Below are 17,107 nucleotides of genomic sequence, written 5' to 3'. Positions count from 1 at the left end.
GACTCCTTGAAGACTGGATTACAGCTATCTCTTGACCAGCTGACACTCATCACTCCTGTTGCTCATTAAAGCAAGTAGCACAAAGCTTTCCCTATTTATTACCTCAGAGTTGTCTTATGTAAGACCATTTTTTCCCTCGTAAAAGAATTCACATCAGTACAACTTCTGTTCACTGTGAAATGGCTCATGTTACACAGCGGCTGCATGTTGCAGGCTACTGAAGGTATTTGTTAGGCAATTGTGCTAACTGCATTTTTATGATGAGGCTTGAAGAGCTGTTCCAGAATGAGACAGTGGCAATGAAGACCAGAAAGGCTGAGAGCAGCAAGGACTGAAATGCAATAATGCCTCTGCAAGAAAGAGACACTTCAGTTATCTGGGTAGGGTGTTACTTTAGGAGTTAGAAGAGTACTCCTGTAAGGCAAGCACAGAGGATGTTACAGCACAAAAGCGATCCTTTGAATGTTACAGAATGACATAGGACAGGCTCATTTTTTTTTTCCATCTTGCTTTACTGAACTCTATTGGTTCTTCTGCAGACTTCTAATGAGATTTTTAGGCTTTTTAAGATCTCTGAAGACTCTTGTATGTTTTGATCTCCATTTTGGCCCCTAAAAAAAAAACCCTAGTAATGTTATGCCTTCTTCCAAGGCATCTCGCTAGCTGAGGTCTTAAATGTTTTTGCTAGATTTCCTTTTATCCTAGTCTGGTAAGAATTCTGCTTTACCTGATAGTTTGCATTAGAGAATTAGGGTAGTTCACAAGGAACATATGCTAGGTTTTTTCTATAAGGAGTAACCTGCATGGGATGGGTTACCTGGCCAAGAAGCAGATTACAATGCAATGTGCCACATTCAAATGCTTTTCTAGAGTCTGCGGGGAGACATCCAGCCAAGAAAATCAGTGTTCTCCTCTCCAAACCACAGAATGCCATTCAGTCAGAAGTCCTGAAAAAGTAATATAGAAATACTTCTAAAGATGTACTACTTCTGTTTGGCAAAGTGTAGACATGGTGAAGAAATGAAAAGGTCCAGGTACCATCCCATCATGCTCTTTATCCAGGAATTATATTGACTCACCTTTGAAATAGAGAATTTAGATAGGAGCAGGATGGAATACTGAGAACTAATCAATATCATCCCCAATTCAAAACCAAACCCAACAGCAATACGATGGTCTGTTTTCTTCCCTGTAATGTGCACTTGGCACCAGCTTTGATACGAGCTTGCCATTTGTTTTTACACCAGATAATCCACTATTAGCATGGTCAGAAACAGAAAACACAGGCCTGAGCATTAACGCAACCGGCAGCAGACAGCTCACTTCCTTTCCAAAACTCATCTTCCCCTTACCTGTCTTGGAGACAACAGGTTAGTGTTAGTAATATATTCTTTAAGGATTAGGTATTAGTGCTACTACTGATGAAAACTTAATTTTGGGTGTAGGACCTGGAAAGAGAATGCTACTACCTAGCAGATTTCTGTTTTAACCACCTGCCTTTCATGCTTACGCACATTACCCTCAGGAGACTAACTACACATTTTTCCGTTTCACTTTGAATTTAAAAATAAAGACAGACTCTCTGCTGACAGTTGAACATGCGTAACCCTGAAAAAGGACTATATCCTGAGGATCATTTCTTCCCTTGATGATGAAGTAATCACTATTTTATCCAAAAGACTATTCTACCCAGAAAAACTTTATAGTAGAACATAAAAAAAAAAAGGCAACGTGGAGGGGGCTGGTGGTGTAAAAAAAGGATGCAGGTTTATCAACAGTGTGTCAATCTGTTTACCTTCTGTCCTGAGTACCTGGGAAAATCCCATCTACCAACAAAGGTCTCTATCTCCAGCGCAGCTCCCCTGGTAGTTGCCTGGTTTTTGGCACCAACATCAAGAAGAGCCGATTCCAGATTCTGCATGCCTGCCAATGTCATTTAAGCAAATATTTTGTGTCTGATAGATGATACAAGTGTTATCATATTTCTTAAGCTTTACACTCCATATCATATTGTGTCCCCAAGCTGGCAGACGAGAAAATACAATGTGGATTTATGGCTGGTTTTGAACTCATTCTGTTTTTTTGGAACTCCTGAGGTTTTTTCCTCAGAAAACCTTACACTTCCTCATCTAATCCTTAAGTAACAAGTTTCAAATTTAGACTGCCTGAATAATAAAACTCAGAAAATATGATTAAGCTTCAGGGATGGTAAAATACACATATGAGGTAATGGCTCAAGAATTTCACTCAAAAGAGAGTCCAAAAACTCTTCAGAGAACTAGCAAAATGACCTTTAAATATGTTTGTTAGGGCTGACTGTAAAACCCACAATAAATATAAAATATCAAACTTCACAATTTCAGGTGTATATTAATCTGTTTATAGATGCAGGTATTACCCAAAAACTATATTAAAGTCTGAATACTTAACAAATTATTATTCTAGCTCATGTTAGCAGGTTGCTCCACAAATAACTGTAAAATTCATTGCAAAATCAATTCATTATTTGTATTTTGATATCAAGACACAACAATTTTACTTGTCAAGCTGTATCTGCATCGATTGCAAATCTGATTTCCAACAACTAATGGCTTTTTTCCAGCACAAAAGAGCAGACTTGCCATAGCAGTTTGGTGGTTAAAAACAAGTCTCTTCCACAACTGCATAAACATCCTCAAGCTTCTGAACACTACCCTAGAGAGAAGTGTTGGGCATTAAACCTCCACAGCTCACCTTCCAGCTCATAGCACCCTAACCTTTCCTCCTTCTCTCACAAGAAAACTCCAGGCAGTAAACAAATACATAGCAACAGGAACCCCTACTGCACTGCTACAAGATAATACTGGAGAGTCAGAGATTTAGTATATTCTAAGCTTCCTTAAATGATTTTTACTTTTCTATAAATAAAGCTGCTTATCACTGTACTTAAGCTTCAGGAACTTTAATTAGACCAGGAATTCCTCTAATGATTAGATAAAGGCTGTGGCAATGGATTGGTAAGAGTCAAAGAGAAACAAAAGGATCTCTCCTCCTTTCTGCTCTTTATGTACATCTTGCAAAAATAACCATTGTCAAATAAAAACAACATAAAGAAAAGCCTCCTTTCAAAAGGATGTTTTAAGCTTTTGCTTACTAAGCAATGAGAAAATATCTTTATAATTCAGCACACCCTGTAAGCAAACAACTTTACCTTGCACTTAAGGCCTAAAAAACATCAGAGCAGTACTAAGCTTCAAAAGAAAGTGGACAACAAACAAAAATGTCAAATGCTGAACTTGTCAGCTGCTCTGGAGGAAGAATATAGACTTCTGGTGTCCTCAGCTAAGATCTGTAAAACCCTCATAAGTTAGAGCAGTCACTGACAAGAGTTAACTATTTGGAGCTCCTTCTAAAGCATTTATTAATGAAACCATGTTTGTATGACCTTGAACTATTGCTGGATTATTGTGCTTGCCTGCAGCAGTAGCTGTTTCCAGAGAAGCTGCTGAGCAGCTGCAAGATCAGCCAAGAGTACAGGGTGTCACATTCTTCCTCATTGTGTTTACTCACTAGCACAATCCAACTTTCCAGAGACATGCAAACTACAGTGACTTGACAGTGCCTATTTACTGCTTGGCTAGGCAACCAAAGTTACTAAAGTGTAATCAAGATGCAGATTTATTTTTAAAGTTGTGCCACAATTAACAGATAAAAACCACACAGTTTTACACTAGTTGGGTCAAATTAATTTTATTATGCTCCAAGATGAATTGCCACCAGTGCAACATCCTATTCACTGTACATTTCAAAAATTCACATACTAAAAATTTCAGTTTGATAAATGGAAAACTGAATGATTGAGAAGTTCTCACGGATTTCGTACGTACAAGTGGCTAGCTGATATTGTCTATGCACATAGAGTGTTGAGATACAAAAGCCTCATGCTAGTTTGTTAATTGCTAAGGCTATCTGGACACTCATTTAACCTGACTATATAAGAGAGGCCTTCATTACAATGTTTAGCAACAATGCACCGGTATCATGAAATGCTATCTTCTGCTCATAGTGCAAGTGGCGGAGTGCTGAAGCATGCAGTTATGACTAACTCAACTGCCATTGCAGTCTTTATGCCTGTTATTTATCATGTACAAACACGGAAGTAAATATTAACCTGGACACCACAGAAAGTGAGGGTACTTTTTGTACGAAGAAACGGAAATAGAAAACCCAAAATCTTTCTTTGGCCAGTATCTACAAATCAAAGTTTTATTCAATAAGGTAACTTCAGAGCTCCCCAAACCTGGAATACAGAGTTTGATTAATGAACTGTGATGCTTTATTATTAACTATATTACAGAAATTCCAATTTTGGGAGCATAACAGGTAAATATATCTAGTAAGTAGCAGGTTAGGAAAACCTCTAGGCCTCATCTGCTGAATTTTAAAATGCCCTATATGCAATAAAAAATAAGGGAGCAGTGCCAGAAGTTATACGAAAGCCATACAAATATTTTCCTTATACACAGTAAGTTCTTGACTCCACTGCCATTAGCTACCCCAGGCTGCACTTGCACTTGCTCCAATGCTCAAGTCATTACAGCAAAGCTAGTAGGAAGTGTTTCTAGCAGCACAGGGCAACGTGAAAGTTACTGCAAGAAAGTGAGACCACTTGGAAATTTTTTTCCTCAAGTTATGTGCTTAAATTACACTTGGGAGTAAGTTAGCATCCTCTGAATAATTTAACTATACCCTTACCTCTCCCACTACTTTTCAGCAACTTTCTTTTCTTCTCATATGACTAGATTAATTCTAGGTTACAACTGAGTTAGAAATCCAAGCCGTATCATGCAGGTCCAGCCTGTCAAGATCAGGTCAACACTGGGTTTCTGTCAATACAATTCTGATAATTTAAGTTTAACTTGATAGCTTGACTACAGTCCAAGACCCAGGACACTATGCATTAACTACGCTCCAAATATGACTGACTTGACTAAACAGATAATGTGGTTTTTAAGAAGATTTCCTACCCAAAAGTCACACTAAGTACAGTAATTAATGCTGCAGATATTAAATACCCACATAGCATAGATTAGTATGTTGTAATAGGCTTACTGCACTACAAAGTACAACTTACATAAACGTGTGAGCTGTGAAATGAGAATCCCATCCGCTGTACACTTATTCAAATGCTATTCTTGTGAATCGGGTTCTTGATCTCCATCACAACCCTTGGTCTTAAAGCCAACATATGAAGACAGAATATTGCCATGAAGTTCGCTACTTATTCAGAGTGTATATTCTGAGTTAATGGTTTGCCAACTTTATGGATGTAGGATTGGTGTTTCAGCATTTGTTGTGTACCATAACGCAAAGACTGCAAAGGAATACCACTTATGTTTACTTTATTAGTACACCAATATCCTACAAATTTTAAAAAGTAATTAAACATTATTGAAGCAAGCATTAAGCGCAGCCCTTCAGCCTGAAAACCGTGTAAAATTGATTTAAAAAAATAAATCAAACTGTAGCAACTGCCAGCCTCCAGTACAGCCCCCGGTAATTTACACTTCTTCATTCCGAAAGTAAAAGCTGGGAAGAAAAAAAAAAAAAAAAAAAGACTGAACTTGTCTGCATCAAAGATGCCTTTATCGCTATTACAACATAAAGCCACCCTGTTTTAACTTCAGATAGAGTTCTCTACTTGAAAGATTGCTACTGCTATTCAGTAGCAGTCAACATTGCTACAGTTAGGGCAAAGTAATCTTCACAACTAGCATGCATTGCAGTGGTGATTTTGTTTTATGCAACACACACTGCTAAGATTTGAACTGCAATGTTGTGATGTACCTGAAACCACGCAACAGTATAACCCAGCCTCAACATTCATGTAGCATTGCATTTGAAATGAAGGGGCTAAATAAACTAAGAGCTGCATCACTTAAAGAACATAGTGCTATACTAGGTTTTAATAAGAAAATTTAGATACAGAAAAAGTAGGGTATGAAAATAGTGTTTTCCTTCTTGCATTATAACTAAATTACATTAAGGTTTTTGTCAGTCTCACATATTACATTTAAACTCCCTTATTGATGGAATGGAAAGTATTCACATGTACATGATCATCCAGGTGTAAACTTGCACACATTAACAGGGAGTATCTTTGAAGAGGATTTGACAAACCTTTACAGATTAAATGAGGTATTGCACAGATTAATAAAAAAGCAAAAGGCAACAAAAATATACAGCAAATTGGTAGACATTTACATGATAATTTTACAGAATCCATAGACAGAAAGTAGTGTTTAGTATATCATTCACCTTAAAAAATATATATAATAATATATGATCAATCATCCCATTCATCATCATCCTCAAAGTCTTCTTCATCGTCTTCATCCTCATCTTCGTCTGTAAGACAAAAAAAGCAAGTTGCTTGCACACACCAAATGAACATGACAAAAGTGTTCTTGATTGCTCCCCACAACTTTCTGAAAATAGATCGGTTCAAGGCAGTCACAACAATACATTTGGTAATGCTCTACTTTAAGATTTCTAGACACAACATTCAGTATAGATAGATACTGACTGAAAGTTAATCTAATTTGTTTCCTTTCTCACTCCTTTCACTGCACATGAAAAACATATCTTGTTTTCTGTTATGAAAAAAACAATCAAAAGTTCTCATTTAACATACAACTTGTTGCTCTTTCTTAGAGAATGGGTAATGGGCCAACTTGTTCCCAATTTAAACTTCTAGGACAGATTAATTTCTGATATGTAAGAACTGCTTCACCAAGTTTACCACATAATGAGATCTCTGTTTGCTGTACAAGCAGATAAAAAAATTTGTGAGCTAAAGACCATGCAGCTAATGGAATAGTCTAAGCTGCGTAATGCACACTGGCATTAGTATTTATTGTTAACTTTATTCAGCCTTACATGGTTTTTGTATGTATTATAATTTTAAAGTTGTAGCCTATTAAAATTAAACTACTTACTTGTGAGGCAAGAGCATTCCCTTCCTTAGGAAAACATTGTATTGAGCACTGTTCTGGTATTTATGTAAAATATCAGAACAGAAAATCACTATGTGGGGCAACAAATCAACAAAGTATATTGCCCTTAGTCAAATGGTCTGCTGAATGCAAATGCAGCTTTGGCATCAAGGCAAGCTCAGAAGAGATGTAACCAGCTGCACTGTAGCTACTGAACTGCACTTATTATAAGCTGGTACTTGAAATGCAAATCCTCTTCTAAGCACTGAAGTGTGGGAAGTTGATTCAGTACTAGTATGGGACTAGTCAAGCAACACTAGTTATCTGATTATTATCCAGCAGATGGCATCCAAAGCACACTGTAATCCGCAGCTTTGAGAGCATGACTCTTTTCCAGAGCTTTGGCTTCTACAAAGAGAAAGCATTAAAAACCTTCCCTCCCACATATTTCGATGATTTATTTAATCAGAAAACTAGTGGATAAAAATAAATCAGTCATTTAAAAAAATTATAAAAATATTAACGTTGATCAGGAATTTTTATTTCAGTATTACTGGAAACTACTATACACCAGTAATTCAAAGTAGCATGAAGTAACCATTCAAACCATCACTAGAGGCTTGCCTAGAGTATTGTGTATTGGATTATATGCTGAAATCTGTTGGGTTTTCCAACAATATTTTATGTTGAACAGCAGTGTTAACTCTTCAAAACCTGACACTGTGAGACTCACCTGAAGAATGAATGGCTTTGCTCCTTTTCTGCATAACTTCCATTAATGCACCCACAATTCCTGAGGTGGGTGCAGGTGTTGGTGGTGCACTCTCCTGACCATCAGATACCTTCAAAAAAAGGAAATTAATAAAACAGAACCTGTATATTTCAAGATAATCTTGTAAGAAAGTTTGATGAGTTTCTTCTCAGCTAGAAGGGCGAGTAAAACTAGCCTGCTTCTTTAGCTCAAGCTAAGTCTTTTTTTCTATGATAAAGTTAACCTCTTCTCTTTTGCCATGAAACACAACTATTACTACATACTCAAGATTAAGTCTTTCACAGCTCTGACTACCACAAAGCAAGTGCTCAATTAAAGGAAAGCTTCTTAACATGGTTGTGCATGGCTTGTGCACCTGCATAATTATTATTTATTTTATCCTTGGTATATATTCCAGAAAATACTTTTTCTTGTTTGGGTTTGTTAGCCAGGTCTGCTTCGGGTTGCTACTCCCTTCTGAAAGTTAGGGATAGCAAGTAGATATTAAAATGTCCTCACACTTCTTACATCGCAAACCTCAAGAGGACTGGCAAAACAAAACAAAACAAAGGGGGAAAAAAATAAGACAACAAACTAATGTTTGTCCAAAACCTAGTGTTGGCCATCCACTACCATTACTGTTGAAGACATCCCCTGCGACCCCTGCAGCTGTTTAGACAAATTTACTGAAGTATTCAGGAGATCAGCAATGCTTTGTAGCTCTTGCTGAAGTTCTTTAGAGCCTCAATATTGTGATGTCATCACTGTAGGATTTATGTAGGATTAGGAAAAGTGAGACATGAGTTTGAAACAAGGATAATTCCATGCACCAATACTCACCTATAGAAAATATATTTTCTAAGCATTTTCTCAGTGCTGTTTATAGCATCACTTCAACAACTCTAAAAGTTATGATCCATTCTAGAATAGAGCTGCAATTTACTGTCCACACTGCAGTACTGCAGCCATTTTGCATGTCCTAAGGGGACACAGATGAAGAGCAGCTTTTACTCACTGATTTCAGCTGTATACCCTGTCGTATCTGGTCTAACAGTGCATCTCTTCCTGAGCAAGACACCGGCCGATTGTTCTGTTCCACTTTCTTTAACTGAGCTCCTTCTCTGATTTGATCCAAGAGTGCTGCTTTGTTTCCTGCAGGAACTGGAAGCTGGTGATCAACCTCTGAAGGAAGGCCTGGTGGTGGAGGAGGACCAGGAGGGGGTGGAGGAGGAGGTGGTGGTGGAGGAACAGATGACCCACTTGCTGGTGGTGGTGGGGGCGGGGGAGGGCCAGATGGTGCAGATGATGAATGCACTGGTGGTGGTGGAGGATACATCCTATTTGGAGGGGGTGGGGGCACTGCTGCACCAGGTCTAGATGGAGGTGGGGGTGGAGGTGCTGCTGTGGGAGCTCTTGAAGGAGGTGGAGGTGGTGCCCCTCGGCCCCTAGCAGGGGGAGGAGGAGGGCCTGAACTATGGGGAGGTGGTGGTGGAGGTGGAGGGGGTCCTCCTCTACACGGTGGTGGTGGAGGTGGAGCTGAAACAAAACAAAACAATTTACAATTACATGCAACTCAATAAAAGAATGTCTTTCAGAGACAGCAGGAAAAAAAACAAACAAACTTGTCTTTTGCAAGGATCTCTGTGCCTGTGCAAATTTTACCAATTATGGATTAAGTTGAATATAGAACAATATAAACTGTGCTCATATGAATAGACACCAAAGCTGAATGCAGTCCCCTTGTCTGTTGTCTATTTTATAAAAGAATCAACATTGCAGGGAGCAAGTGCAATACACAGAAAGACTAAATAAAGTCACAAAACATGCTTGGACATTAACTCTGGTTTGGTCCTCCAGCAGTGATTTTCTTCATAATCAAATGATATCTTAAATCAGTATTTCAATTTCTCATGACAAAATGTAGAAAAAAAAAAAACCAAAAGATTCTTCTAGAATTTTGTTGAACCAGGAGGCAAAAGGAAAAAGTTTTGGAAAACAAATGTAATATGAAATACAGAATTCCTACTTTATAACTCATCCATTATTTTATTAGGTAATTATGGAGGCTAATTTTTTTGAAGTAACATCTTCTGGTAACGAAAAAGCTACTAATTACAAGGCAGTGTAACTGCCTCTTCATTCCTGTTACTGAAAATTAGATCTAACAATATCTTTTATGGCAGGAATTGTAGAAAGGAAACACCTTCAGGGCTACCTCATCACACAGGATCATTTCTATTACAAAACGGCCTTAAAATGTATTTGCCCTGCTAATCAAATTTTAAATAGCACCATTTAGTTTCCTCTTCCATTAAGCATCTAGCTTATGGCACTTTAGACTGTGTGATTGTTGCATGTAGTTAGTTAATAATCCAGGTGCCATCCCACAACTAAGAAAATTCATATTTGATTTCACATGCTTTGGGTAACACAAAAGGTATTACACTCAAGAAGACACTGCTTTATTTACCTTTTCTATTATCTCCTCCCTGTTACATGCTGAGAAAGCAGGCTGTCTGCACAAGAGCAAAGAGAGGACATCCCCCAAAGAGAGTTTTTTAGCAAGGAGACTATAGTGCCTCAGTGCCTCTTTCCCTGCTCATCTTAGAGAAACGTATCCCTCCTAAAACCCGGTGTTACGTTCCGTAAGTTCTACAAACTTGCATGTTTGCATCTACAAGCTCTGCATGTTTCCATCCCTACAAAAGAATACCATAAGGAGAATCTCCTCTCAAACTTCACATTTTCCAAGAGACATACTGTCAATATTCGTGATTCTAAGAAAGTCCCACTACTTTTTGGTTGCCCTGCTTGTACTTTCCTTTGCGTCCACTTGAGGGCAGTATGTCACAACGTGATTTACTCCGCAAGCCCTACAGACAGCTGTTTTTGTACTACCGCAAAGAGATACAAACATGGGTTACGCTCCGGAATCTATGCTGCCTGTAGATCTTAAACCCAAGTGTTAGGTTTTCCTGCGGGGAAGGCGTTTATTTGCACCCAGTTTATAAAGATATGCCACATCCAGTCTGTGGAAAGATAGTTCATGAGTTTTTATAAGGCCTGCCTGTGCTCAACTGAAGGAAGGAGGAACAAGGAGAAAGCATTTCTCTCATCTTCTCTCCATCTCCCAAACAAATGATACAAGAAAGGAAGTTTTAGCTTTTTTTTTTAAATAAATGCACATTAATCTGAACATTGTTATTAACAAGGAAAAAAACCAAACCCCAAACTGTAAAATCTTCTATTAATAGTACTGTCACTAAAAACAACCAACAGTAGCAAAACTAGGGAAAGGGCAGGAAAAACAGGAAAATAACTTCTGTTTTAGCAGTCCTAGCAGGGTGAATACGTAAGCACAGAAATTCTTGCAATAAACACAGAAAAAGGTGTTTCAGTTGGGAAAGAGCACTTCAAACAGCAGTCAAGCCTACACATCAAATAATGTAAATGTGGCTTAAAATCGCTGAAATATTTTATCTACCTCTATCAGAAAGCACAGAGGTAGATTATTATCACACAGTAAAGACGAGGCAGCTTTTCTTTCAATGACATACATGCAAATGGCTGTAACTGGAACACCCAACTAATAGAAAAACAGACATTTTTAAAGTATTTTAAGCTAGCCATAAATAAAACTTGAAAGTCTATCTTCTTGGTCCAATTTTATCACAGTCTGAGAGTAACAGCTCTGTAAACATTTAAACAGAGTAAAGATTATATTATGAAAGTGACAGATTTTGAGAAAAAAAATCTAACTGAAATTTTGCTTGCAGTTTAACTAGGGAGTTTGGTTACAATTTTTAGCATTGCAGTCAAACGGATGTGGACTCTGGTTTCTCATCTAGAAAGGAAATCACACAGCAGCAGCATACTTTGAAGCATATGTTTAGATGCCAGCTCAAATACATACATACCACTCCACCGTGGAGGACCTAAGGAATAAATGTGACAAGTCATTGTACCCTGAATCTGCACTCAAACATTGTATTCACTAGTTTTAAAGTGCTATAATTTCAATGGCATTTCTATCTTATTTCTCTTAAGATGCATTCTAGGCAAAGTTTTTAAAGTTTGACATTGGCAGTGCAAGTTTTCAGACTGACTTATTATGTCACAGGAAATGGCTTATGTGAGAATTTTCTTGCAGCAGCATCCTGCTCAAAACTAGCACATTTTACTTTGAATTAGAAAACAAAAAAAAAAAAGGTTTTAAAACAAAGAAACCCACAAAAGAACCCACAAAAAATAAAACCAAAACTGTTGCAGGTCTCTAGTTGTTGCAAGGCTCATTGCTGAGTGCTACCAGGGTAAATGGGCACCGTATGGACATCTGTCAGCCATGTACTACTACTATAACAAACAGCAAGATGGCTTCGACGATCTTAATTAATTTATAAGATTGAGACTACAAACAAACAGACAACATACAGTCTGAAAAACATCTATATTGAACATACTGCATGGCATTGTAGCTTGCAGTTACTGGAAATTCACTGACATAAGATTCTTATTCTTTAGGGAACAAGTACACTCATGGGTCACCAACATTTTTATATCATGCATGGTGTACAGAAACATTATGAAATCCAGTGCAACTGCAGTGACTTGAAGCCCAAGGAAGAGAACCAAAATCTCTTTATCAATAGCTTCTACTCTAATCCTTATATTAAAAAAAAAAAACCAAAAGCCCTGAAAATAAAAGGAATCCCACCTTGTCTCCGCAGTTCATTTTTAACAGCTTCCACACCTCCCGTTTTTTCAATGAAATCATATATGACCTTTGAAGTTTCTTTATCTTTCAGTTGAGCCTCTGAAATTCCACACAGATCAAACAGGTTTTTCAGTTCTGGGTCTAAGTTGTTCACCTGAAAGTCAGATATGTTAGTTTCAAGAAGCTTGAAATAGATGATTTCTTTTAAAATATAATTTGTATTGGAAAACCCCATAAACCATGTAATTAAAAAGAATAGCAAAGCCACATACCTATTTCTGGGTTGTCTTTTCAGTCAGAAAGGACTGGTTTAGGAGAGGTAAGTACTTTATACAAAAACTTAAGTTTTGCATCTTTTTCCCCTCAACCTTGGATCCCTCCTATTCCCTTCAACTCCAACATCTCTATGTTTGTATTGTATTATAAAATCACAATTTGTAACTATTTGAATGCACAGCTTTTTATTCAATGCTAATCTTCACAACTTACACAAAAAAGCCTGAAAAGCTTTTAATCATTCAGTGTCTTGAATAACTTGTTAAATTACTTACATCAAAACCTGTGTTTGGATCCCAACCAACATGTCCAATGTGTCTAAAAACAGAAGGAGAGTCCATTTAATCAGCATAAAAAGAACCCTGTTAACTAAAACAGGATACCAAGGTAACTGGAGATTACTACCAGCCTCTACCTCTAGTCTCGTTAAGACACGAAGCAATTCTTACTCTGCAGTGTCCCATTTAAGAATGGAATAGGAAAACTCTACTCTCAATTTTTTGTCTTGTGTCAAAAAGACCAACTGGAGAAGTCATTTCCTTCACTGGCTCTGTGCCACTCTGTGGTGCCTACAGATGGTGATGGAAAGACTGCAAACAGCTCCTGAAGCATTATTTTATGTGATGCTATAATCAGCTGAAAAGGCCAAAGAGTTTGTGCCTGACCAAGCTACTCCATGCAACTGCCACTGGCTATAGAAGACAGAACAATAATGTTACCAGGTTTCTTTTTGTCAATGGCCAGCCCAAGATACCATGAGGAAATCCAGTTGCACTCTTAGGAACAGTTTAGGCTAAAACTGTCACATTACAAGGACTGTTTCTCTCTCCTTACACGGTGCCTATTGCACCAGACCTTGTACACTTGCTTAGTATCCTCAAGAATACACATTTTTTAATGAGAATACTGAAACTCAGTGATTAGTTTTGGCCTTGGTATAACTATGATTATTTAACTACTTAGCTTGAGGGACATGAAAGAAAGTAAACCATCTGGTTCAAAATTATGTTATGCTACAAAAGAGGCAAAAAAGGAAAGCCCCTTGCTTTACCCAAGTATTTAAATGCCTTTCACTACCAAAACATGGGATGATTTATTGCTTAGAGAATTCCAGATGTTAAGCTACAGCTGGCTCACATGAATTAGATATGCATTTCCTAATACACAGTCCCATATCTGATTGGAATGTATTAACTGGCCTATGTAAATTGACAGAAATTTACCAGCTCATCAACATATCTGCATATCTGCTCTCAGGATGCCCTTTGAAGGGGCTGTGAACATATAATTCAGAGCTTAGTGCACTTAATTGACAGGAAAGTTTATATGGAGTAGCGTACATGGTATTTCTCCTTTATTTTTCATCCTTCACTGAACATCCCTCCTATGAAGAAAGACTGAGAGAACTTGGACTGTTTAATATGGAGAAGAGAAGGCTGAGAGGGGATTTTATTAATGTCTATAAATATCTGAGGGGTAGGTGTCAAGAGGAAGGGGACAGGCTCTTTTCAGTGGCAGCTGGTAATAGGACAAAGAATAATGGATATAAGCTAGAACACCGTAAGTTTCACCTCAAGATGAGGAGAAACTTCTTCACTGTGAGGGTGATGGAGTGCTGGAGCAGGCTGCCCAGAGTTGTAGAGTCTCATTCACTAGAGACTTTCAAAGCCAACCTGGACACGTTCCTGTGTGGCCTACCCTCACAGCACTCCAGCTAGCATTCACTGTAGCTCAGGTTACACATAATAGTAACATAATCAAGACTTTAGCATTTGCAAGTGTAATTGACATTAAGATAAAAACCAAAAACAAACAAACAAACAAACAAAAACCTACCAACCAACCAACCAACAACCCACACAAACCAAAACAAACCAAAAACCAGCCAACCAATAAAAACCCCAAAGAAACAAGAAACTCCATCCACCAGTCCCCAAACTCCAGAAAGTTCTTACTGGAAATTAGATGGCGTTCCAATATCTGCCTTTGTCAATCTTCTTTTCTTAGTTTTTCCTTTCTTCTTTTCTTTGGTATATGAAATATTGTTGACTTGTGGAGTATAAAATCTGTTAGTTGTAATTTCTGGGTTTTTGATGTCAACAGTTGCCATTGGTAGACTTGGGCCTGTGAAAGTAGGTAGAATTTGTATTTTACAAATTTGGCAAAGTACTTTTAAACTAAAGACTTTTCATGAACACAGAACACATGGAATGAGACATATCAAGGTGTAGCACAGCTACACTTCTAGATAAGATCAAAGAATGAGTGCCATAAACAGTAATGCTCAGTACCCATTACCATAGCAGCATAGGAAAGTGATTGCAACGGAGAGCAAACCTCCACTCAATAAGTGCCAAGCATGAATGCTTTCTGCTGTCACACTGAGAAACTGAACATCGCGAGAACATCTATAGGAACTAATCATGTTTTCTAATGTCTCACTCTTCGACAGGTTTGCAAAGTAATTGAAGTCCCAGGTAAGAAACAGAGCTTGAAGAACAGCACCAGAAAACAGAGCCAGCAAGAACAGCACCAGAAAAACAAGTTAAACACTCAAATTATGAATGATATTCTCAAACCTTCCTCTTTATTATAAACAATTCTGAATTACTACTGCAGTTGTTGAAAAAGCATCTGAATAATACTCCTGCTAATTTTAGCATTTTACTATTATGTTGCTTATAGAATACTTGCAAATACATGTACTTAGCAGGTATTCCAATGTATTCCATTTTCAGCTTTGACAGAAGGTAACTCTTGACATAAGCAAGTGATAGTAGTATTTAAACACTAAGCATCAATTTTTATATGTGTGCATATATGAAAAACTCATATATAAGTATGTATACATACACATACTTGTAAAAAATATGCAATAAGGGTATTTTCAGTTTTGAAAAAATGAGATTAAGTAATGAATTTAAGACCAGTTTGGACACAAATAGTTTGAAAACATCCTCTATTTGCCTGTGAGTTACTACTCAGCAGTTACTCATGCATCCAGTCTTACTGTGCAGATGACAAAAAAATCTTCTTAAGATTTGATAAATCAGAACCTTTTTGGACACTTTTTTTTTTTTCATAACTGCATTTTGTATGCATAATTCAAAGTTCTCTAAGCATTCTGTAAGGACCAACAAGTCTTAGGTTTCACAATCAAAAGTCCAAATGAGGAAGGAGCAGAAAATACACTGGGTAACACATCTGACATTTCTAGTTTACACCTCAGTGGGAAGCACTTAGTTCAGGCCAGACAAAGAACAAGAAACAAGAACAGAAATACACCAGACTAGACAAAACTAATCTGCTGAAATGCTTTAATCTAGAAATGTTATGACCTAAACAACTGCCCTTTGAGAACACCAAAGCACATTCTGACCACACAGTACTCTGCAGAACAATTTGCATTATTAAATTTTCCACAGAGCATAAATTTAGCATTAATTCCACTAGTCATCAAATATTATAAACGCAAAACTTAAGAAGTGGAGTTACGTAAAATCTTTGGGATTAATTGAAAATAAAAATAAAAAAACCCTCTAAGAGTTAATTTTCACTTTAATCACCTATTACATTTTTCTCTGTTATAGTCTATTTTCATCTATGATATCGATATTTGTAGTTTCAACAGATGTACTGATGTTAAAAAAGGCACCTGTACCTCTGCAGTGCTGTGAAGTTTGTGATATTCTTCTCAAAATTCCTAATAGCCACTGGAAAACAATGCACCTTTGTGCATATAAAATCCCGAAGTAACCATACATGGTCTTAACCATGTAAAGCATAAGCCATTTGCAAATTTAATTTTATTCAGCTGAGCAGACTGATAAGCCTGATTCCTTGACACTAACAATATTCATACAGAAGTTCACAGCAAACTCTTAAAATGAAAAATCTTTCTTACCGTCAGGTTTAGAACTTAGATGTCCATGAGAGGTAAAAGAATCTTGGGAATAATTGTACTCTTCTAGAACTGCCATATTTATATCCAACAAAATTTTTCCTATCATAAGACATGCACCTTCCCCATCAGGTGTAGCTAGCTCAATAAATGAAGATGAGAGAGGCACATAGAGCTCATCGCTAGGAAGTACCTGGCAGTACAGTGGCGTTAAGCATCCACTGTTACCAAGATCTGTGACATCTTCAGAAAATGTAGTACAGAACATTTTGAAATATTAATTCTGTGGAATTTTATTTTAGAAGCTCTGTAGGCATCGGTCCCAGGCTACAGACACCCCTACAATAATAAATGCAAACTGTTCTAGTTAATAGCTGAAACAAAATTCTGCCGCATGGTTCTTAAAGAGTCTCTCAAAATCTAATTCTCTGACAAATCCTCATTTCATCCAGAACTTCACTACAAGGTCAGTTCAACTACAGTAAGTCTTC

General features: G+C 37.4%; 1 protein-coding gene across 1 annotated transcript in view; it reads right to left on the bottom strand.

The window, feature by feature from the left end:
- Positions 1-5,443: 5,443 nt before the first annotated feature.
- WASL (WASP like actin nucleation promoting factor) overlaps positions 5,444-17,107 on the bottom strand; it is a 43,046-nt gene continuing 31,382 nt past the window's right edge. The window contains exons 6-12 of the mRNA XM_054399594.1: positions 14,671-14,839; positions 12,991-13,033; positions 12,440-12,593; positions 8,741-9,261; positions 7,708-7,816; positions 6,298-6,387; positions 5,444-5,568 (exon numbers count right to left, since the gene is read on the bottom strand). Of these exons, the coding sequence (XP_054255569.1) occupies positions 6,326-6,387; positions 7,708-7,816; positions 8,741-9,261; positions 12,440-12,593; positions 12,991-13,033; positions 14,671-14,839 (1,058 nt within the window). The 3' untranslated portion in view covers positions 5,444-5,568; positions 6,298-6,325. The remainder of the gene's footprint in view (positions 5,569-6,297; positions 6,388-7,707; positions 7,817-8,740; positions 9,262-12,439; positions 12,594-12,990; positions 13,034-14,670; positions 14,840-17,107) is intronic.

The sequence above is a fragment of the Indicator indicator genome, chromosome 3 (assembly GCF_027791375.1).
Source record: "Indicator indicator isolate 239-I01 chromosome 3, UM_Iind_1.1, whole genome shotgun sequence".
Taxonomy (NCBI): domain Eukaryota; kingdom Metazoa; phylum Chordata; class Aves; order Piciformes; family Indicatoridae; genus Indicator; species Indicator indicator.
This window is presented reverse-complemented; position numbering and strand designations above follow the sequence as displayed.